This window comes from Leucopleurus acutus (assembly GCF_964270905.1).
Source record: "Leucopleurus acutus genome assembly, chromosome: 5".
In the NCBI taxonomy this organism is placed as follows: domain Eukaryota; kingdom Metazoa; phylum Chordata; class Mammalia; order Artiodactyla; family Delphinidae; genus Leucopleurus; species Leucopleurus acutus.
Genome location: NC_139147.1, coordinates 18,943,735 through 18,970,357, shown reverse-complemented (window position 1 = coordinate 18,970,357; position 26,623 = coordinate 18,943,735). Strand labels below are relative to the sequence as shown.

At 36.3% G+C, this 26,623-nt stretch overlaps 1 protein-coding gene across 5 annotated transcripts in view; it reads left to right on the top strand.

Annotated features, from left to right (window-relative positions):
- The window catches only part of GABPA (GA binding protein transcription factor subunit alpha), a 33,742-nt gene extending 7,422 nt beyond the window's left edge, over nt 1–26,320 (top strand). For all 5 annotated transcript variants that reach the window (XM_082840190.1, XM_082840191.1, XM_082840194.1 and 2 more), the window contains exons 2-10: nt 140–241; nt 3,699–3,843; nt 5,952–6,036; nt 8,126–8,371; nt 13,835–14,029; nt 17,803–17,856; nt 18,787–18,927; nt 19,170–19,362; nt 25,244–26,320. In XM_082840190.1, the coding sequence (XP_082696316.1) occupies nt 165–241; nt 3,699–3,843; nt 5,952–6,036; nt 8,126–8,371; nt 13,835–14,029; nt 17,803–17,856; nt 18,787–18,927; nt 19,170–19,362; nt 25,244–25,472 (1,365 nt within the window). In that variant the 5' untranslated portion in view covers nt 140–164 and the 3' untranslated portion in view covers nt 25,473–26,320. The remainder of the gene's footprint in view (nt 1–139; nt 242–3,698; nt 3,844–5,951; nt 6,037–8,125; nt 8,372–13,834; nt 14,030–17,802; nt 17,857–18,786; nt 18,928–19,169; nt 19,363–25,243) is intronic.
- The last annotated feature ends 303 nt before the right edge of the window (nt 26,321–26,623 follow it).

The following is a 26,623-nucleotide window of genomic DNA, read 5'->3' as shown; positions in this document are numbered from 1 at the left end:
GATTTTCTTTTATATGTGAAGATTACTTCCTCCTCTTCTGCTTATCCTCCACTTTTATTTGAATTGGGTCTTTACTTCTTGTATACCGTGTCTGCTTATGCAGATAATTTCAGAATGTCTTTCATTTTAACTTTTGTAGCGTCAGCTTTTGAAATACTTCAATCATGACGAAAAGAGAAGCAGAGGAGCTGATAGAAATTGAGATTGATGGAACAGAGAAACCAGAGTGCACAGAAGAAAGGTTGGTATTTTTTTAATTTACCACTTTTTATATTATCAACATGCCTAATTAAGAATGAAGCCAAGGGCTTCCCTGGTGGCGCAGTGGTTGAGAGTCTGCCTGCCGATCCCGGGGACACGGGTTCGTGCCCTGGTTCGGGAAGATCCCACATGAGAGGCCACAACAGTGAGAGGCCTGCGTACCACAAAAAAAAAAAAAAAAAAAAAAATCACGCTAAGTTCTTTTGGGGGCCTTTTTTTTTTTCCAACTGACCTCAGCATTTTGGGGGATAATGTATTGCCTTTTTCCTCAGACTTACTGGGTTTGTTGGTTTTGTAGCTGGGAGGAAAAGATAGTTTTAAAGACAGTAATAAGCATAGCTGATAATAATGATCAAGCAATTGATTGTGATGGTTTTTCCCCCTCAGGCACTGTTTGATTCTTTTTCCTTTTGTCAGTGCTGATTACTTTTATTTCAGTAAGAGTTTAATCCACAGCCTGAACTAATTCAACAAATAACAGCTGTCTGGAGTACATGAATAAATGAGACTGTAACTTGCCCTTGTAGAGACTACCTTGTATTTGAGGAAACATACATCTGTATGAGCCATCACAGTACTAAGTATTTAGAGAAGTGAAAGGTGTTAGTTTTTGGAATAGTAATAGAATATTACTTACTCCATTAAGGAAGGAGGGCAGTGGTAATGAGTTCTGAATCCAAGGAGAGAATATGGGTAAAAAATAGGGATTTGGGAGTCAAGAAGGTTGAGGAGGGTAATGGCTAATAGTCCTACTTTACTCTGTAAAGCAGGAGATAATAAACTGAAAGTAAAAGGACCTCAAGGGTAGCAGAAAACTGACATAGAGTAACGAAGGTTCAGAACAACTATGATGGGAATGGAGAAGATCACTAAAGTTGAGTAGGATGCTGAGTGTTGAGAGCGCAGCTGAGGTTAAAGACCTTAAATTTTTTAAAATTGTATTTTATTGTGGTAAGTATATTTAACACAAGATCTACCCTCAATAAATTTTTAAGTGTACAATACAGTATTGTCAACTGCAGGCATAATGTTGTGCAATGGATCTCTACAACTTATTTGTCTTGCATAATTGAGATTTCATGCCAGTTAATTAGCAACTCCCCCATTTTTTCTGCGGTTACTTATGCCACCTCTTCTGCTCAGAAGAGACGTTTGGCTCTAGCTCAAAAGAGAAACCCCAGTTTAGTGTCCTCCGTCCTGTCCTCCCCCACCATGCCCTGGTACAGAAACATTTTCCTGACAGAAAAGGTCTAAAATACCTTGACATGGCTGCCTGGGAGACCTTAAATTTTTAATGGAGCTTTTCAACATGTTCGATTATGCTATTTTCTCCAACGGAAGAAACAATAGGCTGCATGTCTTTCTTAATTTTCATACATGTGCACATATAAATGTTTAGGTTGTGTGTGTATACATACATACATACATTTATTTATTTATTTATGTAGCACATTACCCCAGAACTTTGCAGCTTAAAGCACCCAACTGTTATTATCGCACGAAGTTTCTCAGAATCCGGAACCTGGGGACAGTTTAGCTGGATGGCTTTCGCTCAGGGTACTTTGTGAGCTTGCAGTGAAGCTGTTCGTCTGGGCTACAGTCATCTGAAGAGCTGACTGAGGCTGGCATATCTGTTTCTGAGATCACTCATAAGACTGGTGACAGGACCATTCGCTTCCTCACCACATGGGCTTCTTTCCGTGCAGGGCTGCTCATGACATGGTGGCTGGCTTTCCCTAACGCAGATGGTCTGAGAGAGAGCCTTGGCCACAGTGTCTTATTTTTAAATAACCTAATCTAAGAAGCAGTACATATATCACTCTTAGTCCTTAGTCCTTTGGTCACACAGTCCAACCTTGGTACAATTCGGGAGGGAACTATGAAAAGATGTGAATATTAGGAGGTAAGAATCATTTGGGCTATCTTGGAGACTGACATGCACGTATTTATTTTTATATATACATACATACAAATGGTCCACAAAGTCTGAAGTTTTTACTGTTTGACCCCTTACAGAAAACCTTTGCTGATGTCTCATGTAAGATATTGGTAGTTACTGTGGTTGATAGTTACTGTTGACCTGGGGAGTAGCTATGTAAAGGAAGCAGTTATAGCTAGCTGTCTAGTTGTAGCAGATTGCTATGCAGAAATTTAGGTCCAGTGATGTGAGATCATCCACACTTTCTCAAGGGAAATTGGTAATCAGGTTTTTTATATGGATCTCCCAAGGTTTAAATGGTGGCAACAGAATATTAAAAAGTGTTTTAAATGTTGAGCTCATGTAAAATAGGTCTTTAAAAATCTGTGTTAAAGTGACATTTTAAAGATTATTGTTATGAAAAAAAGAAAAATATAGCCCACTCTGCTATAGCTGAAGAATTAGTAAAAATACTCACTTAGCCAAAAGACCCAATTATTTTACCTTAACAAATAGTAATAAGAATATGTTTACTATTATTTTAAAATAATCTTGTTTTTTTCAGTCATGACTGTTCTCTTTTATAAATTTTAAAAGTTTTAGGAATTTAGGCTGAATACGTTCAGTGAATATCATGTGTATATTGCATTATACTTGGAATTTATGTGAAAATGGAACTTGACAAATTTTAAATACATACTGTTTTTGACAACTGCAAATGAGATTTAAACCATATATAAATTAAACATGTCATGAAACTTGATTGAATTCTAGGTTTATCAATTCAGCAAATACTAATTGGTACCTATTTTCTGTTTGGCCTCAAATAAGGATTCACAAAAGATACGTAGAATTACGTACCAGAGATTTTACCTCAAGGAACTTTGTAGAATTCAAAGTATGAAATAATAATGCAAAAGAGCCCTTAGAGAGTTTTAAAGGAAAATTATAATTTTTAAGGTGGATCTAGACTGATTATAACCAGTAGTTTTCAGATTAGATTAAATGAAAATATTTTTGATAACTTATATTTTCATGTCTTATAATTTACATTATTAAATTGTATTAATCTTGGAAAGAGAAATTGACTAGTAGAGATGGCATACAAGTTTTGAAGAGGCTTTATATATTCCTTTCTGAGCCTAAAATTCTTCAAAATAACTTGGAAATATAAATGCAAATGTTTCTCCTTAAATATTGTATATGCAATATTTGTATGTGTATACACACATGCATACATATGTATGTATATAATATGGTGTATTTGAAAAGGTGCCTTAAATTTCAAGCTAGCATTTCTCTGTGCGATGTGATTCAGTATTAAGCTTGACAACACTAGCTGTTGATGAGCCTACCACTGTGAAAGGTGTCTGTGCAGAAAGGAGTTTCAAAGGCCAGAAATGTGTTTTGGTGTTGAATTTTGTTTTCACCATATCATTGCATTAATATCCAGGGTAAGAATGTAATTGTTAACCATTATATTCTTTAACACTGGATCCTTTAACATTGTATTCTTTAGCATTGTTGAACAAACCTACACTCCAGCTGAATGTGTAAGCCAGGCCATAGACATCAATGAGCCAATAGGCAATTTAAAGAAACTACTAGAACCAAGACTGCAGTGTTCTTTGGATGCTCATGAAATTTGCCTGCAAGATATCCAGGTATTTTTTTTTTCTTTTTTGAGATTTGTATTTCAGCATTTATATCTGCATTAGAAATGTTTTGTTGTTGTTGGCCTTTTCTCTCTAGCTGTGACCTTTTTCTCCATTTGACCTATATTATTATAAAATGTAAGCATTTAGAAGTAAAAAGAATTCTTTCAGAAAAATTTCCTCCACTTAAAATTATTTTTAAAAGATTGAGTAATAAATCAAGCATTCTTTTTTTTACTTTGACAAATATAAAATGAGAAGTTTAAATACATTTTAATCAGAGCTTAAAACGTAGAGTAGTGAGAAACACATTGACCTTGGAAGCTGAAGAAGTGTGTCCTCACACCCTGTTTCTAACTTTTAACTTCTTTGTGCATCAGTTTCCTCATCTTTTAAAGATAGTTTGACCAAATGATTTTATATTCCCTTCCATCTTTATTTGCTCCAGCAGTAAATTTTGGATAAGCTACAAAGGGATACATTGGAATGTGAACCCAGGCCTGTGTGACTCTAAAACTCTTCACTTGTTTGAGGCTGACTTTTTAATAAAGTTTTTATTGAATAATTCATTGTCACTGGACTTGACCTGTTTTTTTCTCATATGTAAAATTAAGGGACTCAATCTCTTACTTGTTTTTTAGCTCTGATATTTGTTGCTGCTCTTACAATACCTGACCTAACCAAAACGAAAGTAACACCTGCAAAGTACCCAGCCTATCATAGGATCTCAATATATATTGGTAGAATAAATGGAAATATGCATAATTTATAGTATCATAGAATTCAGAGCTGGCCTTGCATCTAGGACATTTTGGATTTCTTCCTGTCCCCCTCCCCCTTCTCCTCCTCAAAAAGGATCTGAGGATAGTAACTTCTGTTCTCCATGTCAATTAATGCAAATATACAGTTGGAGTCAGAATGCTTGCTGCTTGTGGTAATGCTTTTGTATTTTCAGATGAGTGCTGACTTCAGAGCTGATGAACAACAGTTGAGTTGTACTTCTCTAAGGAATATGACCTGAGATCAAATATCATGCTTGTGTTTTGTCCTTGTGCCAGCTCTTAACTGAACTAGCTAGAGTGTCCAGTACCTGAGAGCCCTCTTCAGAGTTATACAGGCTTTAGCTTCTAGTAGATAATACCAGTGTCTACTGGAGAGGGGAGAAATCTTGCTATGAGGAGAATTTTTAACAAAATGTCAGGCAGAGACTGTTGTCTTAAGGAGTGAAGCTGCCACGTTTGACCTGTCCAAGTGTAGGGTTACAAAGTTTGTCTTGTCTCTGTTTAAGTTAGATGCATAGTCACTTAAGATTTTAGGCTTTATGTGTATGATGTTTTTAATATTAGAAAATATGTTTGTACCATGACTACAGTATTGGCTGAATTCTTGGGAATGAGAGTGGGAGGAGCTTTGTACCTCCAGCTGTATGACATGCAGACACAGAGATACACATTATTCAAAATAATTACAACAGAAGGCTGTTTATAAATGGATGACAAAATGTCTAGAAGTCAGAATTACTTTTTGCCATTTGTGTGAAATGTATTCAAAAGCACTGATACTGAAAGGTACTGAAAGGATACAGAATTATGATTAAAGATATTCACAGCTAGGTCAAGTAGTAAGGTTATAAGTCCTTTAACTTCATTAACTTTATGATCAAAAATTTAGAGTTAACCCTGATCTTAAATGTGTATCATTGATTAAAAGGGAGATATGGCAAGAATTACATAAATAAATTTATATAAATTGTCCCCACTAATAAAACACCCTTGCTTATTCATGGCAGATAAATAGCATTATCTTCTACTTTAAATACTTTTACAGAAAAAATCATTGCCTTTGGCATTATTTAAAATTCTAAACTAGACTCCAGAGCTAGAGAAAACCACCACTTACAGTAAATCCTGTCGTCTGTGTTGTCCTTAATTGCTACCACAGTGGTTAAGTTATTTTCAGTTTTGGCAAAGAATTAAATGATAGGACAACTTGAATAATTAAACGTGTTCTGTAACTTAATTAGTATGCCTCAGTAATTAAGTCCTGTTTGGCACATCCATTTATATTAAACAAGATGACTGAGCTAAAATAATCTTAATCATTTTATCCATGTTTAGCTGGATCCAGAACGAAGTTTATTTGACCAAGGAGTAAAGACAGACGGAACTGTACAGCTTAGTGTACAGGTAATTTCTTACCAAGGTAAGTTACTTTTAATGTTGTTACTTAAAAGTTTAGCTCATGTTTTTCTAATATGGGAACTCAATTTTATAAGTTTTAGATGGTTGTCTAAATTAGTTAATGTGATGTTATAGCCAAATATTCATGCTTTTGATTTAATTGTTTTATCTGTCAGGATGAAGCAGATAGTATAACACATTCTACCTACTTTAATCAGGAAAGGGTATATTACAGGGTAGTAAATAACAGGATCACAGGGAGGGCTGAAAGAACAGGTTCTAGTTGACTTTCTAAGAATGCCTCAGCCACGCTGTAGAACTGGACTGCCAAGGAAGCTGCTGCTCTGCCGGGATCTGGAAAATGCCAAATCTGAAAGCCACAACTATAGCTGTCGATTTGGAACCATGCTGCCTTTTCAGTGATTCACATTAGCCAAAAAATGGATGCCGTGTGCTTGCTTGTCCCCTCTTAACTCATCTCCAAATGGAACGCTCATGGCAGTGATTCTAGAACCTAAATCACATCTGCAGCCGTAGCTGCAAGGACATGTATAGTCTCTGCAGTTTCGCACAGAGAGAGGAATTTGCAAAGGATGTGATGTGACCCAGTCAGCCATATCCATCACAGCATTTTACTAATCTGTGTAAATACACAAGTTAGAAAATTAGGAAACCATTTTTGGTGGGTTGAATTTTAGTTTTTTTAAATGTGGCTTTTTGAGATTTCTAACCAGAGTTTTAGACTAATTTTCATCTCTGAACGTATTGTATTGCTTACAATTATATTTCACAAACCAAAGTTTTCTTCACATTATGAAAATGGTAACTACCTACTTATGATCCTTAATTTCCCCAGGATTTACTATTGTTGGGAATAGGAAAGAAAATCAATCTTTGTTTTTTATCTTTAAAAGTTTAGTGACCTCTCAGTATAGGTGTGTTTAAGAAGAGTTGACTTGATGCAATTTGAATGGAGGATTAGGGGATAATTTTTAGGAAAAATCTTCTTCAAAAATTATAATTTGTTTCCTCATGTATATTTGAAAGAACTGACTTCTGTTTACACTACCTGATGAATTATAGCTGTATATTTTCTTGTAATAATGATTTTCCTGATTGAACTTCAGAATATTGAAATTGAGTTTTGTTTTTTCTTGCAAATACACTTTGATTAAATTTTTGATATAGATTGTAACTGAATCAGTGAGCAAACAGTAGCTGTTAAGTAGTATGATAGTTTTTTGCAGCTGTTATTTTAATATAAGTATCTGAGATTATTTCATAAAGGGCTAGTTTATTCTATTTTGAATATCTTAAGTATTTGGGTTTTTCTTCATTCAATTGAAAATGAAAATCAGAATTTAATGATGTGAATTTAATGTAACAAGCTTAGTGTCTGTTCATTTTTAATACATGTACTTTGTCTTCTAAAAAGAAAAGGAGTCAGTAAATAATTTTAATTTTTTCAACTTCTCAGGATAAGTAGCTACTCATTTATACTCTCCATAGTGTAGTTTTAATTTTCTATTCCATAGTGGTACTTTTTTTCCTAATGTTTGTAGGTGGTGTGTGTGTGTGCTTGCATGCATGTGTGTGTGTATATATGCATGGTGGTGGTGGTATTCTTAAATTATTTTAGACTTACAGAAGAGTTGCAAGTGTAGTAAAAGAATTCCTGGATATCCTTCACCCAGATTCCCCAAATGTTAACTTTTACTATGTTTGCTTTATTCTCTCTCTCCCTCATCCCCACATTATTTTTTTGACCTGGTTAAGAATGAGATGTAGACATTATTCCTTCCTATCTCTAAATACATTAGTGTGTTTTCCGAAAACAAGAAATTCTTTTGCATGACCACAGTTCAGTTATCAAAATGAGGAAATTAATATTGGTACAATACTGTTATCTAATCTATCAAAGTTCTGCTGAATTGTTGTTTTTCTCATTTAATAGAAATCTGTTTAAATTCTCTAGACATAATGCTAAAAATATTTAAAATGGAGCCTTGCTCTACCATTTGAGAACATATAAACTCAACTAAATTTTTATTTGTTAGAGACTTTCGTGTTTTCACTTAGATATACTTGTTTTCTTTTTAATCACTGGTAAGGAATTGAACCAAAGCTAAACATCCTGGAAATTGTTAAACCTGCGGAAACAGTTGAAGTAGTTATTGATCCAGATGCCCACCATGCCGAAGCAGAAGCACATCTTGTTGAGGAAGCTCAAGTGATAACTCTTGATGGCACAAAACACATTACAACCATTTCAGATGAAACCTCAGAACAAGTGACGAGATGGGCTGCTGCTCTGGAAGGTTATAGGAAAGAGCAAGAACGTCTTGGGATACCCTATGGTAATAAAATGCATAATAATTATGTTAGGTAGAATAATAAGAATTAAGCTTGACATGAAAGACAGTAGGGTGAGTAGATTATCTATCTTAAACGTAGAATTTTTAGGAAATATATTGATTTTCTTTGGTTTTGTTTTTGTTTTTTTTGGACTGTAACATATGATGGTGCTGGGAATACAAAGATACAAAGAAAAAAATCTGCCCTTAGGGCATTCACAATGTAGTTGACGAGAGAGAAGATAAATGAAAAAAGATAATTGCTATAAACGTAACATGTTTTTAAGCTGTCAATAACTGGTATAAAGAAACATACTCTTAGAATCTCAAAAGGATCATAGTGGTCTGGGGGAAAATTGGGGAAGAGTTTATTATAGACAAGGAAACTGCTAGACATTGCCGACAGGAAATGTTTGTGCAAAGCTGAGAAGTGTGAGTAGTGAGAAGATGCATTGGGTAAGGAGTTATTCTGTAGCATTATAGAACTGTTTTTGTTTTTTTTTTTTGTGGTACGCGGGCCTCTCACTGCTGTGGCCTCCCCCGTTGCGGAGCTCAGGCTCCGGACGCGCATGCTCAGCGGCCATGGCTCACAGGCCCAGCCACTCCGCGGCATGTGGGATCTTCCCGGACTGGGGCACGAACCCATGTCCCCTGCATTGGCAGGCGGACTCTCAACCACTGCGCCACCAGGGAAGCCCTGTTGAACTGTTTTCGATTGATGGAAGTGACAGTTGAAAATGAATGTGGCAGTGGTATATGGCATAAGTTGGAGCAGGTAGTTTGGGTGTGACTAGGTGATAATATTTAGGTTAGCCTAGACCAGGTGATTTCTGTGGGAGCAGAAAGGAGGAGATGAATCCAAATAATGATGGGACTGAGCAGCTGATTGATGGATTGTGTGAACGTAGAGAGGGGAGATTCAAGTATTGATCTAACTTCTCAAGCTTGGGTGACTAGGCAATAATAATATAAGAATTGGTTACATCTTCATTACATATTTCCTGAGCCAGGCACCATGTTAAATTCTGGGCTTTCAGTAGTGCACAGGAAAGATAGTCCATGCCTTCTAAACCTTAGTGGGGAAGGTAGGAAAGTCTGGTATTGGAAAGATTTTTCAAGGGAAAGTGTTGATTGTACTTGATTTTCAAGTAATAGTACAAATTCAACTGGAGGTCACCAGAAAGTAGTTTCAGGTGCACAAAATTTGGACTGGAGATAAATATGTTATCTGGGACTCAGTCACATTGAATTTGTTAAAGTCATACAAGTAGATGCAGTCTCTGACGGAGAGAGATAAAATGGAAGAGAACATAATGCTGGACCTTGTCAACATTTAGGGTTGAGGAACGGGAAGTGGGGGGAAAGCTTTAACAGATAGAAGGAAAATAAGAACCGTATATAGTGCTGATGAAATTGGGGAAGAGTTTTAGATGGTCACAAGTCTTGACACTGCTGAGAAAGTCAAAGAATGCTGACTGAGTAATATCTATTACATTTGGTCATTAGAGGCTCATTGGTAGATTTAGATAAAAGCAGCTGCTGAGTTGGAGCGACAAAGGTGAATTATAAGAACTAAATAAACATTGTAGAAATGGAGAAAATTGAGTATGAATTGGGGGGGGCAGGTGGGAAGAATGCTGGGGTAATAAATAAATAATATTGAAGGTTCAAGAGTTGGTGGTGACCTGAGTGTATTTGTAGATAAATGGTGTGGAACTAGTGGGAGAAGGAAAGATTAAAGAAGCAAGGATAGGAGTTATTCATAACAAGATAAAAGAGTCCAGTTTGAAGGATGAGACCTAAGCCATTCCTCAAAGAATAAGAAAGCTGTTAAGACCAAGTCTAGTGGCAGTGTGGATCTTTTCATTTGCTGTCAATTTCGGGTTTTCTGTGTAGCATCTCAGTCTGGCCCTGCGCTGCCCAGTGCCGTGGTCACCAGTCCCATGTGAGCACTTGAAATATGCCTGGTCTGAATTGAGATATGCTGTAAGAGTAAAACACCCAGTACAAAAGGAAAAGAATGTACAATCTTATAAATTTTTTACCTAGATTACATGTTGAAATGAAAACATTTGGATGTATTAAGTGAAATTATTATCAAAACGAATTTCACCTGTTTCTTTACCTTTTAATGTAGCCATCAGAAAATTTTAAAGTTACATAGTGGCCTGCATTATGTTGGACAGTGCTGATCTACACAATTTCTGCCTTCAGTACTGGGGAGTTTTCCTTCATTATTATTTTGATAATAACCTTCTGTGTTTCTCTGTTCTTTTTCTAGAACTCCTATCAAATCTCCTGGGTTGATCCTCTACATCTTTTTTCTTCCTTATTTTTCATCTTCATATCTATTTGTACTACTTTCTGCCAAATTTTCTTGTCTTATTTTTAATTATATATTGTTTATTTATTTATTTATTTATTTATTTATGGCTGCATTGGGTCTTCGTTGCTGAGCGCGGGCTTTTCTCTAGTTGCGGCAAGTAGGGGCCACTCTTCGTTGCGGTGCGTGGGCGTCAGTTAGTTGTGGCACACAGGCTCAGTAGTTGTGGCTCACGGGCTCAATAATTGTGGCGCACGGGCTTAGTTGCTCCGCGGCATGTGGGGTCTTCTCGGACCAGGGCTCGAACCCGTGTCCCCTGCATTGGCAGGAGGATTCTTAACCACTGCACCACCAAGGAAGTCCCTTTCTTTTCTTTATATTGCAACCTGATTTTTAGTTTCAATTTACAAGGGCTATTTATTTTGGTTGTTACCTTTCCATAGCATTCTGATCTTATATTACAGATATCATGTTTTCTCTCCTCTCTGTGTTGATTACAGTGAAGTGGAGGTTTATTATTTTTTTGTTGTTGTTTGCAGTTTGTTATTGCATTATTTCTGCTTCCTCTGGGTTCTGTTTTTCTGTTTATTTTTGGTCATCTAGTGGTTTCCTTTTCGTCTCTCAAATATCTGATTATTTTTGACCATCTGTTCATATTTAAGAGTGAATAACTTTAAAGCTAATTAGTTTGAAGTCTGGAAGGAGTTTGTTGACTATGCTGGTGAAATGGGGTGTTGGTCATTTTATTAAAAGATTTTCAAGTGTCAGCATGTATAGATCTTTTTCCTGGGTCTCCCAACTTCTCTGGAAAATTGGCCAAACACGTGTCAGGAGTAGAAGGTTGGGGTGAGGATTTAGGGTTGATGTGTGTGTGTAAATGTTGCATTCTGGAAGTGGAAAGGGAAGTGGAGTGGGTGGAGAGGGTCTCACTCTTCGGTTTGTAGACCGGTCTAAAGTGTTCCTGGTGCCTACGTGGTGGGGAGATGCTTCCATTTCTGTCGTTTCCCACTCATGTTCCTGTGAGTTTACATCTTTCAGAAGTTTCTTTAGCATCATTTTACTAAGGACTTAGAGAAAAGAGGCAGGGAGAACATGCATGGCAATTAGTTATGTTAAACTAGAAGACCTGATATTATTTAAGAAAACAAGGCAGACTAACTATTTTCCCCTAACATTTTTTTTTTTTTTGCGGTACGCGGGCCTCTCACTGCTGTGGCCTCTCCCGTTGCGGAGCACAGGCTCCGGACGCGCAGGCTCAGCGGCCATGGCTCACAGGCCCAGCCGCTCCGCGGCATGTGGGATCTTTCTGGACTGGGGCACGAACCCGTGTCCCCTGCATCGGCAGGCGGACTCCCAACCACCGCGCCACCAGGGAAGCCCCTCCTCTAACTTTTTGATCCTGATACTTTTTTGTTCATGTTTACATAAAATGTGCTTACTTGAACTTTGAAGTGTGTTTCAGGATAGCTTTTCTAACTTTCCAGAACTCCTTCTGTTTGTTGTTTTGGAGTAGTATTAAAAAATAGAGCCTCTTGCTTTCTCAGTTCCTGTTAGTTCCTTGACTTCACTTTTATCTGGACCTCCTCTCTCCCTTTCCTTCGTGTTTCGATGCTACTCAATTTTAGTTCCACTCCCACCGGTTTCTCTTTATTGTGGTCTTCTCCTCTGGAAGTGATCCTTGGCTTAGTTTGAAAATTTCACAGGTGCTTCACTGCTCCATCCCCTTTAAAGCTGACCATGGACCTTTGTATTCCTCTGCTACTGGGTTGGGCAAAACTGTGCTTTCAAAGAATACTTCCTGGCTGTGTTCAGTTTTTCGCATGCTCGGGATGGAGAGTGAGATGTTCCTTTGCTTCCCTCTGCTTTCTCCTGCACAGATGCTGATACCATACAGCTCTTGTGACTGTTACTGCTTTGTCTTCACCTGCATGTATTTTGGGTTCCATGGGGATATCATGTCACCTGGTTTAATTGTAAATGTCCATGGATTTTTGGTTTTGCTCTCTAGTTGCTTTTAGTGGTGGGTTTTGTTTTGTTTTATGTGTGCATTCAGAGAAATTTTAAAACTTTGCTGCCATCTTCTTAGAATCTTCCTTCCTTAACTTCCTTGTGAAAAAAATCAAACAAAAAATCAATTCTGTGGCTTGCAATCCTGTATTATGTTTGATTCATCTTTACTGTAAATTGGCTCTTGATAAGTACCTGAGTGTTATTTTTCCTCACTTATTTTCTTATTGAATAGCATGCATCTTGGGGGCATATAATCAATACCATTTGGATAGATGACCTTCTCGATGCAGAAATACCTATACCAAAATTAATTCAGCTAGTATTTATTAAAATTCTGTGAGTAGAAATTCCGTTACATGCCAGGGATACAATCATGAACTATTTACACATGTTGACCATCTTTTTTATTTGTGAATTCATTCAGTAGTAAAAAAGGATGAAGAAAATGAAACTATTTGGATTCACCTTTTATAGATTTAACAAATGTACGCACAAAGCGCCGTGGTAAGCTCTGAAGATTCAGTGGTTTACAAGACACAGTCCTTATATTTAAGACCTCAAGGTTTTATGGGGGGACAGCTGAGTAGACATGCAATTAGCGTGTTGTATTGTAAGTGCTACCATAAGGGTAAGTGCAGGAACAACTAGCTTTTTACAAGAAGTAAAAGTGAGGAAAGAGTACGTTCATATTTTGGAGAATATGTCTCCCCAGAAACCCCTTATAATTTTATTTTTTCAGTGCATCAAATCATACACTACTACAAAATAATTTTTTAAAACTTGTTTAATTTACTCCATTTTCTACAAGGTAATCATGTATTTTATTCTTCCATTTGGCCCACTGGAGAGCAGTTTTGCATTTTGTTTTTCTTGGTAAAATTCCAGACTAACTGATGTAGAAATAAGTGAATCCATCAAAAATTTAGATTAAGAAATTGAAAAGGAGCTAAGGAGAAAATAGAGCATAAGAATCTTTTTTATTTCATATAATGAGTTTATTTACTTCACTTACTTGTAAAAAAAAGAAACCTGTCTGGATTTTATCTGCGTGTTTGTGTGTGTTTACAAGTTAACTGTAAATTTATATAATATCTAAGATGCAACTAGGCCAATGGTAATATTTTTCTCTTTAGATCCCATACAGTGGTCCACAGACCAAGTCCTGCATTGGGTGGTTTGGGTAATGAAGGAATTCAGCATGACCGATATAGACCTCACTACGCTGAATATTTCCGGAAGAGAACTCTGTAGTCTCAACCAAGAAGATTTTTTTCAGCGGGTTCCTCGGGGAGAAATTCTCTGGAGTCATCTGGAACTTCTTCGAAAATGTATAAAATTGAAATTATTGTCTATTTGCATTGTAGCTTAAGTTTAGTTTTATTTCTTTATAATTTTGTTTTCATCTAAATTGTTCATTGATAATAGCAATAATAATTAACATTTATTAATTGTGTAAGGTTGTACTGAGAGCTTTATATGTATTATCTCATTTGATCTCGTACTAATGCCACAGATCATTACTTTCCTTATCTCTTCAGATACGAATCTGAGGCTTAGAGAGCCCCTACAAGGTTATAGAACCTAGGGTGAGGCAGAGCCAGGCTCCAAACCCAGGCAGACTAACCCTAGAATCCAAGTTCTGAAGTAAGATTCTATGCCCTGCATTTAGCTCTGTTCATATATTCTAGTTGTTGACTTCTGTTTCATCAGTCAGTCCTGTCCTTTATGCTCATCTTCTAGAAATTTAAGGTTATTTGTTCACAGGTGGCTTCCCTCGCATTCCCTTCATTATTGGGATTAAATCTTTTAAAATATCTTTTAATTGAATGGGATCTTAAGGGAGAAAGGGGAAGTGTAAGTATGCAACACACCATCTTGAATTGGAAGCCACAGATTATAGTGTTACCATGTTGCTTGACAGACATTATTATGATTAAGGCTGTCCAACAAAAAGAGCTCAAATAGATGTAAATTATTTTGCTTGAATTTTAATCCATCTTATATTTCAGTGACTGTTAAAATATCTTAGCAGTAACCCATTCCCTGACACTGTTAAATAAATCAGGAATGCTAGCCAAACCCATATAGTTTTCAGAATGTGTGAATAGGACACTCTGACTTTGTTTTATAACGGTTATGGATGAAAATGTAACTGGTAGCATTTCATCCTACTGTGTACCCAGTAAGGGGACAGATCTGGTAGAGGGATTTTTCACAATCATTTAATGCTTAGGGTTTTCATCTGCTGTTGAATAAGAAATGAGCTCTGTAGAGAAGCTTTCCTTCATTGTTTTTATTGGTAATATCTCTCTTGTGTTGGTTCTCTTAAATATCAGGAGGAGAAAAATATTTAAAAGACTTATTACATTCATTATATTTACACGGTTTATTTCCAGTTTCAGTTCCTATTAGATAAATAAGTTGAATGTTCTGGTTGAAAGTTTATCCTTGGCTTCGCAGGTTTTCTTCTCTGCAGAGCTTTTCAGCTGAGTAAGGTAAATTCCTGAATTGTTTCAGGTTTTTAACATGTAAGTTATGTTTACAGAAACATTTTCTTGTAGGGACTCTCGAGAATAGAACAGGGCAGTGTTTAGACTACAGTTTAGTTTTTCTCAAATTCATGGTTTTCGCTCTGTCTCCCAGGTCAGCACTTTTTGGTTGTTTCTCTCTGGTTCTCCCAGTGCTTCTCAAATGTTAAAGCTCATTCGGAGACTTTTCCTAGTACAGGGGGCAGAGAAATCTTGTGTATCTTTCCATCTCCTTGCAGTCAGTGGTAGAATGGGTCTTCTTCAGAAGAGCTCTGCTCTGGAATTGTTTTGTTTTCAAAAGTAACAAAGCCCCAGAGCCTAGATGAGTATCTTAGGGAATTCCTTGCTTATCTGGCCGTGGTTCTTTGCCTGGTGAGGAAATCCCATCTGGTTTGGGAATCTAATTCTCAGAATCTGGGAATGGATAGGGTGGTGTGTAAGGCTATTTCTGGCAGACTTTCTATAATTCACAAGCCTTACCTCTCAGAACAGGCTCCTTTGGGCACAGTCTAGTTCTCTGGCCCCTCCTGTAGAGTGAAGTCTACAGCATATTTCTGAAAGGCATTTATTAACCCAGCATTTATTATCTTTTCCTCAATGATCTATCAAGGAGACACAGTACTGAACAGATAGAGCTCCATCTTTACATATTTGTGTTAGTTTTCCCACCTGAGCCACCAGCTTCCTGCAGCTTCCCTTCTTGTGAAACTTCATCCAAGTCCTACAATACATGGGGAAGATAATTAGGAAATGTTCCAGTAGTACCAGCTCTATGATGTCCTTCTTCGTATGAATATGTCTTCTGCCACCAAAGGCACAAAGCTCTCAGTTTGCTGAGGGTCTTATTTAGAAAAAAGAATTGCCTTATACCTTTAGTGTCCAAAGTTTCTTCATAAAATGCCTCCATAGGCTCAGAGCTTTGCCCCTTAGGGCTCTGCTTCCTTCATGTATGACCAGGATTTGAGGGCTATAGAGGAATATGATATTTAGAGTGGCTGTATGGTCTTGGACCAGCCTTTCCAAAGCCCCTCTCTTTTTGTGTTCTGCCTTGTTATCTTGAGAGTTCCCCAGGAAACAAACCAAACTCCACTCTGAAAATCAGGGCTGAGAAGCTGATCTTACAGATCAGTAATGCCTGTGCTGTGTGGTGGTGACTCCCTTTCGCCTCTTTTTGGTCTAGGGCACTGTGTTTATTTACAGTCACGAATGGAACAATTTCATTCCAATAGCACTTTGCCTTTTCAAGTTACTTTTGTAAAATCTGAGGGAAAATATACCACAAATATAAAGCATGCATTTTTCTTCAAGAGGGACAGTGGTTCTTGGGGAGAAGGCTCAGAACTAGGAATGTGGATAAAAGAATAGTGTCTTCAATTTACTGAAAAGTTAACTATGTTTCAGGCATTGTGCTTCTTAAAAATATTTTCCTTTAATCCTTACAACCACCTCATACAGTGGTAGGTGGGGGTATCTCATTTCAATATGAAGAAATCAGTGGTGAAGTTGGTTGAATAATTTACCACAGTCACACAGCCAGTAAGTGAGTGCTAAGATCAGAACCCAGATCTGAGGCTAGTTCCATGTAATTGTTTAAACTCCCAAACTCAGGACCCCCAAAGAAAGCTCCCATCTGACAAGTAGGATTCAGATCTCTTTTTAGCTTCCCAGTCCTCTCCAGCTCTGTGTCTTTAGTTGGATCCTGGCATGGCATCCTAAGTAGAACTGTTGGGAGCCCAGGCCCCAGGACTCACTCAGTACACAGATGACTGCTGGTAGGTGCTATTTCAGTTCAAGAGAGAAGCATCCAGTCTATGATGGGCACTAAATAGGCTGAAGGAATATAGACTGGGAAGTGAAACTCTTGTCTGAGAGGTAAAGAATACCATTTAAGTAGGGAATAGCAACAGATGAGTAATAAATGGTTCTCCAAAGGGTTACTAGGACCTTTTACACTGTAACTCATGTCGAGAGCTGTATTTGTAGACATGTTAAATTATTTAGTTCAGTTGTGACACTGAGGACAGCTACAATTCCACTGAAAATTTGGCTGTCTTTAAGAAGAAGCATTCTAAAGTTAAAGCCGTTTTATTAAAAAATGGATGTTAGTTAAGTAAATTATGACACTCTCTCAGATCATCTTGAAGAGAAAGAGCCTTTTTGATGAAGAAAGTGTATCTAAATAATTTCATTGTGATGTATATTCTCATCTTTGATCTGATCTTTAAGATTTCCTATTTTATATAAAACATAGATAAATAGATTTAGAATAGGTATTTACATTTAGAAAACCCTGGTTCTCTGAATAACTTTTCTGAACATGAAAAGAATTTGGAACTTTCCTTCTACTTCTCTTAAAAATATCTTTTCCCTGTAAAATGATGATCAAGGATCTTTTTAAGTTATTATGCCAATAAGTTTCAGTTGTTTGATGTTTTGCTTTTTTGTTTGCTTGGTTTTTGTTTTAGTTGTGGAGGTTTTTTTTGTTTTTGTTTTTTTTGTTTTGAATTTTACTGGATTGGAGTTTGCATTTCTGGTTTAAGTGAAAACAAAAAATTTTTGTGTGTGTTCTTCAGATGTATTGGCAAGCCAAGAACAACAGATGAATGAGATAGTTACAATTGATCAACGTGAGTATTCATGTGCCCATAATGTGTGGCCCATTTATCAATAAGAAACGTTTTCTTTATTTAGTACTGCAAGGTAGTAAAAAGAAAAACTAATTTTTAAATTTCATATGAAGTATTTTAGATATACAAAGAAATAATAAAGTATAACCAACATCTGTGTATACCATAAGAGATAAAACTTTATATATCAGGTCTACCTGTTGTAGATCCCATTTTAAATGACTATCCTGAACTTGATGTTTATTATTCTATGCATATTTTATCTTTTTACCAACTTACTTAACCATAAACACTTTAGGGCATTGTTGATTACATGTCTGAACTTTTGGGGAAAAATGGTGCTATACTGTGCATATCCTTTTGTAACTCGCTTTTTTGTTTAACATTTATGAGACCCATGTTGATAAATGTAGCTCAGTTTTATTTTCACTGCTGTATATTATTTTTAAAACTTTGTGAACATCATTGAATGAATATTGTAAGAGTGCTTGTGAGATTCTCTGGTTGTAATATCATGGGGTTTCTACCCTTTCAACCTTACTAGGTAAGACCAAAGTTTTTCTCAAAGGGGGTATGTTTGTACTCTTATCAGCGGTGGAACGTGAATTCTCATTTGTCCACATTCTCCAAAATTTGATAAACCATTTTTTATGATCAAATATTTTAAAAAATAGATCACTAGATTTAAAAAATGTATCACTAGATTTATCACATCATTAAGTTTTTCCAAAATAAGGAAACCAACTTTTATTCGCTATGTTAAGATTCACAAACTGTAATACAGACATCATACCTTATCCTCTGAACTTGTGCTGAGGTAATTAGACGGGCGTTAGTTAAACTAATTGCATTTTATTTCTTTCAGTAATTTTTTTCACTGTTTGTATCGGAAGGAGAAAAAAAAATTTTTTTCCTTGTCTTGCTTTGCAGCTGTGCAAATTATTCCAGCATCAGTGCAGTCTGCTACACCAACAGCCATTAAAGCTATAAATAGTAGTGCAAAGGCAGCTAAAGTACAAAGAGCTCCAAGGATTTCAGGAGAAGATAGAAGTTCACCTGGGAACAGAACAGGTATTTTTGCATTATCATCTGGTATTTATAAAATTTGTCGAATTATGTATATTTCGTTTTATTTCACAGTATGAAAATGTGAATATGGACTGTTTCTCTGGCGATACTTAGACAGCATTTGTAAAAAAAATTTGTGTTTTTAGTATGGCTGAGGTATGTACCAGAAGACCTGTGTGTTGTCTTTTGCCCTCTGTTAATCCGTAGCATTGTGGTCAATATTTGTCATTCTTGTCAATTTTTAGGAAACAACGGCCAAATCCAACTGTGGCAGTTTTTGCTAGAACTTCTTACTGACAAGGATGCTCGAGACTGCATTTCTTGGGTTGGTGATGAAGGAGAATTTAAGCTAAATCAGCCCGAACTGGTTGCACAAAAATGGGGACAACGTAAAAATAAACCTACAATGAACTATGAGAAACTTAGTCGTGCATTAAGGTAAGAATTTATTACTTTTCTTTAAGTATCAAACCTTTCTAAAAAATAGCTAAGAAAAAAATAGAATAAGAATTCTAGTGTAAACACTGTTATGTAATGATGTTAAAATACTTGTTTATAAAATGTTTTCTTTATATAAATAAAACTAAAATTTTCACATTTATGTTAAAAATTACTTCTTAAAAAGATTTTTAGTAATAAATAATTTGAGGTACGTAGAGTTTTTTAAAAGATGATTCTAAGATTTTTATCTGATTTAAAAGCATGTACTATGTTTAAAACCAACATATCTAATCTTTGAGGTTTCTGTTATTTACATAACAGATGCTGTCGTTTGGTATAGGTGAACTGAATGAGTGTAAATTCTAGCAAATACGTAGATATTGTCAATTTTTATCATTAGATGCAAAATGTCAACCCATTTCCCTGTTTTTCCTTCCCCCACAATATGCCAAAATCTGAATATCCAAACTTTACATCAGTTAAATTGGAGTAGAATAATTATTTATAATTTCTCGTAAGTGGTATGAAAGTTTTTGACATAATTACTGTCATAAATTATGCTTACTACAGTGATAGAAATTCAGTTTGTGCACTTAAGTATCTGAGAAGTAGGATATATAGGAATTATGTCTATATTTTTGGAAGAGTGAATTTGGTAAAGCAGTTCTGCAGTTTACCTCTGTATTCCTAAATAACATGCTTTTACTGCTACTTCATGTTTCGCTGGAGCATTGTTTGTGAATTTCACACAGAGATTACGATTTACCTCTCATTATTAACACACATACCCTTCCCATCCCTTCATCCAAGTGTAATTATATAATTATGTGGAAGTGTTGATTAGATCAGTATTCATTGTTACAGGATCATGGCATGTAAGTACTATTACATAGTTTATCATGATTATTTTTCTTTTCCAGAATGACCATTTGTTTTCCTTAGCATACATAGTAACTACAGTGCTTTATTTTCAATGTACTTATCACTTATTCAGTCTCAAACACTTTGCCAACTATCTAAAGATCCTTTCTGTATAATCAGTTTTGACAGTTGATGTGATTGTGTACATACAAGTCTCCTCAAAATTACAGATGAATTATTAGAATTAATAGTTAAGATGTCACTTCTCCCCAGATTGGTCTAACTTTCAATGCAGTAACCTCCTGAATAAATGTTTTCATAGAACTTGACAAGATAATTGTAAAATTTATATAGGAATATAAGGTATCGCAATAACCAGGACACCTGAAGAAGATTAATTAACAAAGTGGGAAGACTTGCTCTACAGGATATTGAGACTCACTGTAAAGCTACAACAACAGTAAGACAGTGATCTATTTGCTTAGGATAGACAAATAGACCAAGGATTAGAGTAGATAGCCCGAATAGAACCAAGAATATAGGAACATTTGACTTAAAGATGGCAGTGGGGAAAAGACCTTCTTTTCAATCAGTAGTGCTGGGACAGTTGACTATCCATATTGACCCCTTCCTCATAGCATACTAAAAATCAATTCTATGTCGCTTGTAGCTCTAAATGTGAAAGTAAAATAGGGAGGCATCTAGAAATACCTACTTGACTTCAGTAGATGAGGAAAGACATTAACAGAGCCAAAAGCACTAACATAATGGAAAAGATCAATAAATTGGACTACATTTAAATTTAAAACTTCCGGTCATCAGAAACCATCATTAGGAGGGTGAAAGTCAAGCCACACATATCTGACGTAAGACTCTTACCTGGAATATGTAAAGAACTCTTACAAATCCATAGGAGAATTAGGAAAAATGGGCAAGAAACTTAAGCAGACACATTAGACTAGAGATTGTCCAAATGGCCGATGAACATATGCAGTGGTGCACAACCTCATTAGTAATCAGGGAAATGTATTTTATTTATTTATTTATTTATTTATTTATTTATTTATTTTTATTGGCTGCATTGGGTCTTTGTTGCTATGCGCGGGCTTTCTCTAGTTGTGGCAAACGGGCTACTCTTCGTTGCGGTACACAGGCTTCTCATTGCGGTGGCTTCCCTTGTTGCGGAGCACGGGCTCTAGGCGCACAAGCTTCAGTAGTTGTGGCACGCAGGCTCAGTAGTTGCAGCACACGGGCTTAGTTGCTCCGTGGCATGTGGGATCTTCCCAGACCAGGGCTTGAACCCGTGTCCCCTGCGTTGGCAGGCGGATTCTTAACCACTGCACCACCGGGGAAGTCCAGGGAAATGTATTTTAAAACCACAATAAAATGGTACAGTGCACATCCCAGAGTGGCTAAAATTAAAATAATTGCTTGTACCAAGTGTTGGTGAGGATATGGAGCAGTGGGAATGCTTCTACACTTTTGGTAGGAATGTAAACTGTGACCGATAACCCAGTAGTTTGTCTTCTAAGGATGTACCAGACAAAAATGTACATATATGTTCACATGGATGCTTATAACAGCATTATATATAACATCCCCAAACCAGAAACCACCCAAATATCTATCAACAGTAGAGTGAATAAGTAAACTATAATATACAAAGGGAATACTGTGTATCCATTAAAAATGCACTGATATGGGTGAATGTCACAAACATAATATTCAGTGAAAAAAATCCAGACCCAAAAGAGTATATACTGGATTTATATAGTAGAGTTTTTAAAAAAAACAGCAAAACTAAATTACAGCATTTATGGATGCATATTTGGGTGATAAGACTATAAAAAGAAGCAATGGAATTATTATCATGAAACAGGATTGTGTAACCTTTTGGAGCAAGGGAGGGGTGATGATGGGGAGGCACCACAGAGGAGCTCTAGGGTGCCGACAGTGTTCTGTGTCCTGACCTGAGTAGTTAACAGGTGACTGTTTGCTTTGTAATAAATCACTGGGCTGGTCGCTTTTGTGTCCTTTCTGTTTGTGTAATATATTTCCCAATTTAAAAGTTTTTTAAAAATACAAGTTAAAAAAAGGGGGTGGGGAGAAAAGAAATCATATCCATGAAAATACAGGCATCGAGGCTTCCCTGGTGGCACAGTGGTTAAGAATCCACCTGCCAATGCAGGGGACACGGGTTCGAGCCCTGGTCCGGGAAGATCCCAAATGCCACGGAGCAGCTAAGTCTGTGTGCCACAACTACTGAGCCTGTGCTCTAGAGCCCGCGAACCACAACTACTGAGCCCATGTGCCACAACTACTGAAGCCCACGCACCTAGACCCCGTGCTCCACAACAAGAGAAGCCACCTTAATGAGAGGCCTGCGCACTGCAATGAAAAGTAGCTCCGCTCGCTGCAGCTAAAAAGAAAGCCTGTGCGCAGCAACAAAGACCCAACAGAGCCATAAATGAATGAATGAATGAATGAAAATACAGGCATTGTGTACCTTTCTACTTTCTTCATTTTAGGGGGGAAACAGTGAGTGCTGTTATATGTGGTCGTATGACGCATCTACTAGATTGGAGGAAGTATTAAGTAAAATTGTTAATTTAAATGAGAACGTATGTGTATGACATTTTATAACATCTTACCAAGAAACATACGATTATACCAGCTCCAGTTTTGTTTTAGAAATGTAAAACCACTTTCCCTCTTCATTTTCCTTTTTTCCCAAGTGTCTTATTTGTTACAGCCTTATATATTATGTCGAAATTTTCTTAAGAAATTGAAATGCCTACAGCATTTTAACTGGATGACAAGCATTGGTGGTTTGTGGGCTGAGATCTAAATTCTGTGTTAATGTAATTGACAAAAAAGGAGACAGGAGACTATGCCCAGTGTGTTATATCTCTTACTGGGAAAGTGAACATAACCATTATACTTTAGCTGTTCTAGAATTAGGGAAAGATGACATAATTTCCTGCATGTAGTCTTTTCATTAATGGGTTTTTGGTTAAACTGAGTGATTTTTATAATAAAATCCTGCTAAATGTGATCGTTTGTACCACTGGTACTTTCGCAAATAGCTGTTTCTTTTGTAACAGCTCTTCGTCAAATGGTGCAAATGGGCAGTGCAGTTTTAAAATAAAGGCTTCAAAATCTGCCAGCCCAGAAAAGTTTTGACTTACCTTTTTTTTCCTGTTATTGGAATTGGCAGTGCATAGGGGTAAATAAAGTCTGTTTTCCAAAGTATAAATCCAACTGTTTTATATCCATAGAAAACAGCAGTAAACCAGACTTCTAGAGTGATTTCCCCAAATGTACCTGTGCAGGTTAAGAAACATTGTTTCTTTATGATGTCCTCTTTTATTGTTTTCTGTATCCTCTCTCTTTTTTTTTTTTCAAGCCCTTTTGCTTACTCTTTTGAGGCTCCCTATTGGTTTGGAGAATTTCTCTGTAAGGGGAGAGCCCTTACATATTAAAATGATAAAGAGGAAAGCATAGCTACATAATAAAGGATTTTGTACAAGACAGAGAGGAAATGGACATTCCAACAATCCAAAGAATATGTGTATTAAATTTTTATTCATATTATATGATATATCAATATAGCTTCTATTTTCTAGAGGGCTATATGTGGCAGTCATTGTGTGCTAAGCACTTTACAAAGATAATCCTTTTAATCTTCAACAATTCTATTAGTGTTAATACTGTTTTTAATGTCATTTTATAAATGAGGAATAAAAGCTTAGAGAAAATATGCCTTCCCTGTGGTCACAAAGGGTAATAAGTTGAGATGTTAGGTTTTGAATCTCGGCGTTCTGATTCAGAGCCCTTATTCTTAGGCTCTATTACTGCTCCCAAGGTTTTTTGTTTTGCTTAGTAATGTTTATTTTTAAATCAGTGTTTCATCATAATTTTTGAAAATATGTTTTGAAGATTTAGTACATAAAATTTGAGTGCTTAGCATTGAAATTTTAGTTAATGTTCTGAAGTTTCCTTGGATAATAACATTAAATATTTTACATAGACTCAGTGTTAATTGCTATTGTGATAGATACAATACTAGTCTTCTTCTTATGGAATAATCTGTGAAATATTGTAAGAAGTCCAAATTTTTAAATTTTATTTATTTATTTATTTACATCTTTATTGCGGTATAATTGCTTTACAATGGTGTGTTAGTTTCTGCTGTACAACAAAGTGAATCAGCCATACATAAACATATATCCCCATATCTCTCCCCTCTTACATCTCCCTCCTACCCTCCCTATCCCACCCCTCTAGGTGGTCACAAAGCACTGAGCTGATCTCCCTGTGCTATGCAGCTGCTTCCCATTAGCTATCTATTTTACATTTGGTAGTGTACATATGTCCATGCCACTCTGTCACTTCGTCCCAGCTTACCTTTCCCCCTCCCCATGTCCTCAAGTTCATTCTCTACGTCTGCATCTTTACTCCTGTCCTGCCTCTAAGTTCTTCAGAACCATTTTTTTTTAGATTCCATATATATGTGTTAGCATATGGTATTTGTTTTTCTCTTTCTGACTTACTTCACTCTGTATGACAGTCTCTAGGTCCATCCACCTCACTACAAATAACTCAATTTTGTTTCTTTTTATGGCTGAGTAATATTCCATTGTATATATGTGCCACATCTTCTTTATCCATTCATCTGTCAGTGGACACTTCCATGTCCTGGCTGTTGTAAATAGAGCTGCAGTGAACATTGTGGTACATGATTCTTTTTGATTTATGGTTTTCTCAGGGTATATGCCCAGTAGTGGGATTGCTGGGTTGTATGGTAGTTCTGTTTCAAATTTTATTTTCTGTTTTGTTTGTTTTGGTTTTGGCCGCACCACACAGCCTGTGGGGTCTTAGTTCTGCAACCGGGGATCGAACCCGGGTTCACGGCATTAAAGCCCACGTCCTAATCACTGGACCACCAGGAAATTCCCAAGAAGTCCAAATTTAAAATTTTTTTATATAGTCCTAATGTGTTTTCTCTTTTTTAAAGGTATTATTATGATGGGGACATGATTTGTAAAGTTCAAGGCAAGAGATTTGTATACAAGTTTGTCTGTGACTTGAAGACTCTTATTGGATACAGTGCAGCAGAGTTGAACCGTTTGGTCACAGAATGTGAACAGAAGAAACTTGCAAAGATGCAACTCCATGGAATTGCCCAGCCAGTCACAGCAGTAGCCCTGGCTACTGCGTCTCTGCAAACAGAAAAGGATAATTGAGCCCAGGACCTTTTGGGAGTCCAAGGTCTTTCTTAATGTTAGAGCAAGTATTGCTCTTACCTTTATTACTGAATTTGAATCTTCTTTTATTTCTAGACTGTACAATCTGATGCATGATTTTTTTATAAATATTTCATACTCTTGTGAATTTGGATCTTTTTACTTTGAGCATATATTTTAGAAAATGTGTATGTTAAACGATCACCACAATGTCTTTAGGCAGGTTCATTGTGGGATAGTTTGTTAACAGTCAAGAAAGCTAAACTGGTCAGTATTAATGTCTAGCCCAACCAAAAATAGCCAGTAGCTATTGATGAAAAATAAATGAAAGTATCTCCAGGAAACAGTCTGACTTAACTATTTTTTGAAAATATAACTGTTTCCCCTCTCTGCTGCTTTAGATGTTGCTTTACATAGAACCAGAAAATGGAATTTTTCACAGCTGAAGCATGTATGCCTGTTTCATCTAATCAAGCAGAGCTAAAATAGTCATATCAAATAAAATTATAATATTAATATTTACTAAACTAAGAGCATCACGTTATTAAAGTAATTTATGTATTTGCAAGCAAAGGACAGTAGAAGACTGGCAGAGGAACAGTGCTGAAGAAAGAGATCCAGGTTTAAATCTGGCTTTACTCAAGCCAATTTTAAGGATTTACTGTATAGCTATTTCATAATGTCAGGCCAAGAATTTAAATTATTATAAGAGAGGCATTAAATTCTAATAAACCAACTATTACAAAAATTCTCAAATGATCTCTGCTTTCCCTATCAGAGATTTAAAAAACTGAAAAAGTGTACCTCAACCTGAAAATAAAAGTTTGGTTTAGTTTGGTTTGGTATGGCTTTCTTTTTTTTTTTTTTTAATTACCCTGTAGTGCTGGTTTATTATACAAAGCAGCTTATATAAGTCCTGGGTTTCTGATGAAGTGAAGACTTTAAATCAGTCAGTAGTACTTTACCTTTCAAGACATTAGTAAATTACTTGCAAATAGTTTTAAAAGGACATTTTGAACTCCAGTGTAGGCAGTCTTTTCTTAAAACAAAACTTCCCATTTATTTAATTTTTTCCTTTGAATATTATATATGAGTGTACAGATATCTATATACATGTCCAGTTGACCATCTTATACATATATACATGTACA